The following is a 2,005-nucleotide window of genomic DNA, read 5'->3' as shown; positions in this document are numbered from 1 at the left end:
CGCTTGCCCAGCCTGCACCAGGCCCTGGGTCCCCTGCCCAGGACCACGGGAAAAAGGAAGGAAGAAAAGCTCGCTGCCAAGCCCTTCATCTCCAGGGCAGCGGGCGGGTGCGGGCGAGGGTCAGGCGACGGTCCCCACGGCGCGTTTGGGAAGGCCACATGGAGTGACGCACCCAAGGGCCACAGAACACTCTGGAACGCCCCCGCTCAGCTGGCAGAGGCAGCAGCAGGCACCCGCCTTCCTGCCGGCGCCCACCCCTCGCGGCAGGCGCCGTCCCGGGCCCACGTGGCGCCTCAGCTGTCCTGCGCGTGGCTAATTGATAGCTCTTCGGTCTCGTCCTCGGAGAGTGAAGTTGGCTGCGCCTGGGAGCCACCCACGTCTGCCAGCTGCGAGACTTCCGCTCCGAGTGAGCACTGGGGAAGGACGGGCGCAGGGAGCAGCCAGGGCAGCTGCGGCCCCCCAGGGCCCCCCAGGCCAGGGACAAAGCTTCCTCCCCCTGCCACTGCTGGAGAGGGCAGCGCAGAGCCTGACCCCGATCCCAGCCCTGCGCCGTCCTGGGGCCCTGGAAGCTGAGCAGGCGCATCCCGGCCGGGCCGCCTCCCTGGCCAGCCTCCTTGGGGCCCTGTGCTGGCCGCTCCCTCCACCTGGAACCTTCCCTGACCACCTCCTCTGAGGACCGCACCCTCTGCCTCTCAGCGCCTCCTGTCAAATCCCGGCTGGCGTGGGCTTCTGAGGGCGCTGGTGACGTCTCCTGGTACAGAGTGGAAGCCGCGGGTGGCGGGCGCTGGCCGTTTCCACTGTGTCCTCGCCTGCTCCGTGGAAAGCCATGGTTTCCCCGCCTGGGCACCCTCACCCTGGGATTCCAGAGAACCCCGGGGACGGAGCCCTGGATCAGGAGTCGGGAGACTGGGTCAGGGTCCCATCCTTCCCACCCTGTGACCTCTGGCAAGTCCCTCTGTGACTCTCTGGGCCTCAGTGAACAGAATCGGACACCGGGGACACTAATGGCAGAACCCGCCTCCCCAGGGTTTAGAGCGAGTGGGCGCTGGATGGCTCGGGTGGCCTGGCCCGGGAACAGGCTCCCCGTGAGTGGCCGGGTTGCCCACCTGAGTCCCACCCCGGACTCTGCCCGTGTCCCACGGGTTCGTTCCGGCCGGTTGCCCGTCTTTCTCCCACTGAGGAGTGAGCCCTACAGGGCAAGGACCGTGTCCTGTCCCACTGAGTCCCCAGGTCCCGGGCAGGTCTGTGCGCTACAGAGCTTGGGTCAGTGGCTGGACGAGGGGGCAGCAGGCCCGACTGGGAAGCGGCCGACCCCAGGGGTGCCGACTGCTGGCTGGAGCCTTCCCTCCCGCGTGCTGGCCTCTTTTCCTTGGTGGTCCCCCCACTGCCCGCCACATACCTCTCTGACCTGACCTTCCTCTCCCTACAGTTGCCCCCAAAGGACCCAAAATCGTGATGACACCTAGCCGAGCCAGGGTCGGGGACACGGTGAGGATTCTGGTCCACGGATTCCAGGTCAGCCTCTTTCTGAGCCCGAGGGGGGGCGGGCAGGTGGGAGGACACTCCCAGGTCACCAGCATTCCTGGTGACCCTTTCCTGTGCCCTTCCTTGCCCGAGGGCCACCGCCAGCTGTCCACAGTGTCCCAGTGTGGTCAGTGGCAGAATGAGCTACCACGAGGGGAGACGCTCTGTCCTCCTAGGTGGGGGGCAGGAGTGGACGGTGGCCGGCCCCGGCCAGGCCTGCCTCGGACCCTGATGGCCCTGACACGGTGGCTCCTCCCGTGACCCCGCCGTCCCCTGCTCCGGCCAACAGAACGAAGTCTTCCCGGAGCCCATGTTCACGTGGACGCGGGTGGGGAGCCGCCTCCTGGACGGCAGCGCCGAGTTCGCAGGGAAGGAGCTGGTGCTGGAACGGGTCCCGGCCGAGCTCAACGGCTCCATGTACCGCTGCACGGCCCAGAACCCGCTGGGCGCCACCGACACCCACACGCGGCTCATCGTGTTC

The 2,005-nt window shown here is 68.2% G+C and overlaps 1 protein-coding gene across 1 annotated transcript in view; it reads left to right on the top strand.

Annotated features, from left to right (window-relative positions):
- Igsf21 (immunoglobin superfamily member 21) overlaps positions 1 to 2,005 on the top strand; it is a 105,174-nt gene that overhangs the window by 101,691 nt on the left and 1,478 nt on the right. Inside the window, exons 6-7 of the mRNA XM_015484802.2 lie at positions 1,430 to 1,515; positions 1,814 to 2,005. Coding sequence (XP_015340288.2) covers positions 1,430 to 1,515; positions 1,814 to 2,005 — 278 coding nt within the window. The remainder of the gene's footprint in view (positions 1 to 1,429; positions 1,516 to 1,813) is intronic.

This window comes from Marmota marmota, unplaced genomic scaffold (genome assembly GCF_001458135.2).
Source record: "Marmota marmota marmota unplaced genomic scaffold, marMar, whole genome shotgun sequence".
NCBI classification, from domain to species: Eukaryota; Metazoa; Chordata; class Mammalia; order Rodentia; family Sciuridae; genus Marmota; species Marmota marmota.
The sequence above is the reverse complement of the archived record's forward strand: the minus strand, read 5'-3'. Positions and strand labels throughout refer to the sequence as shown.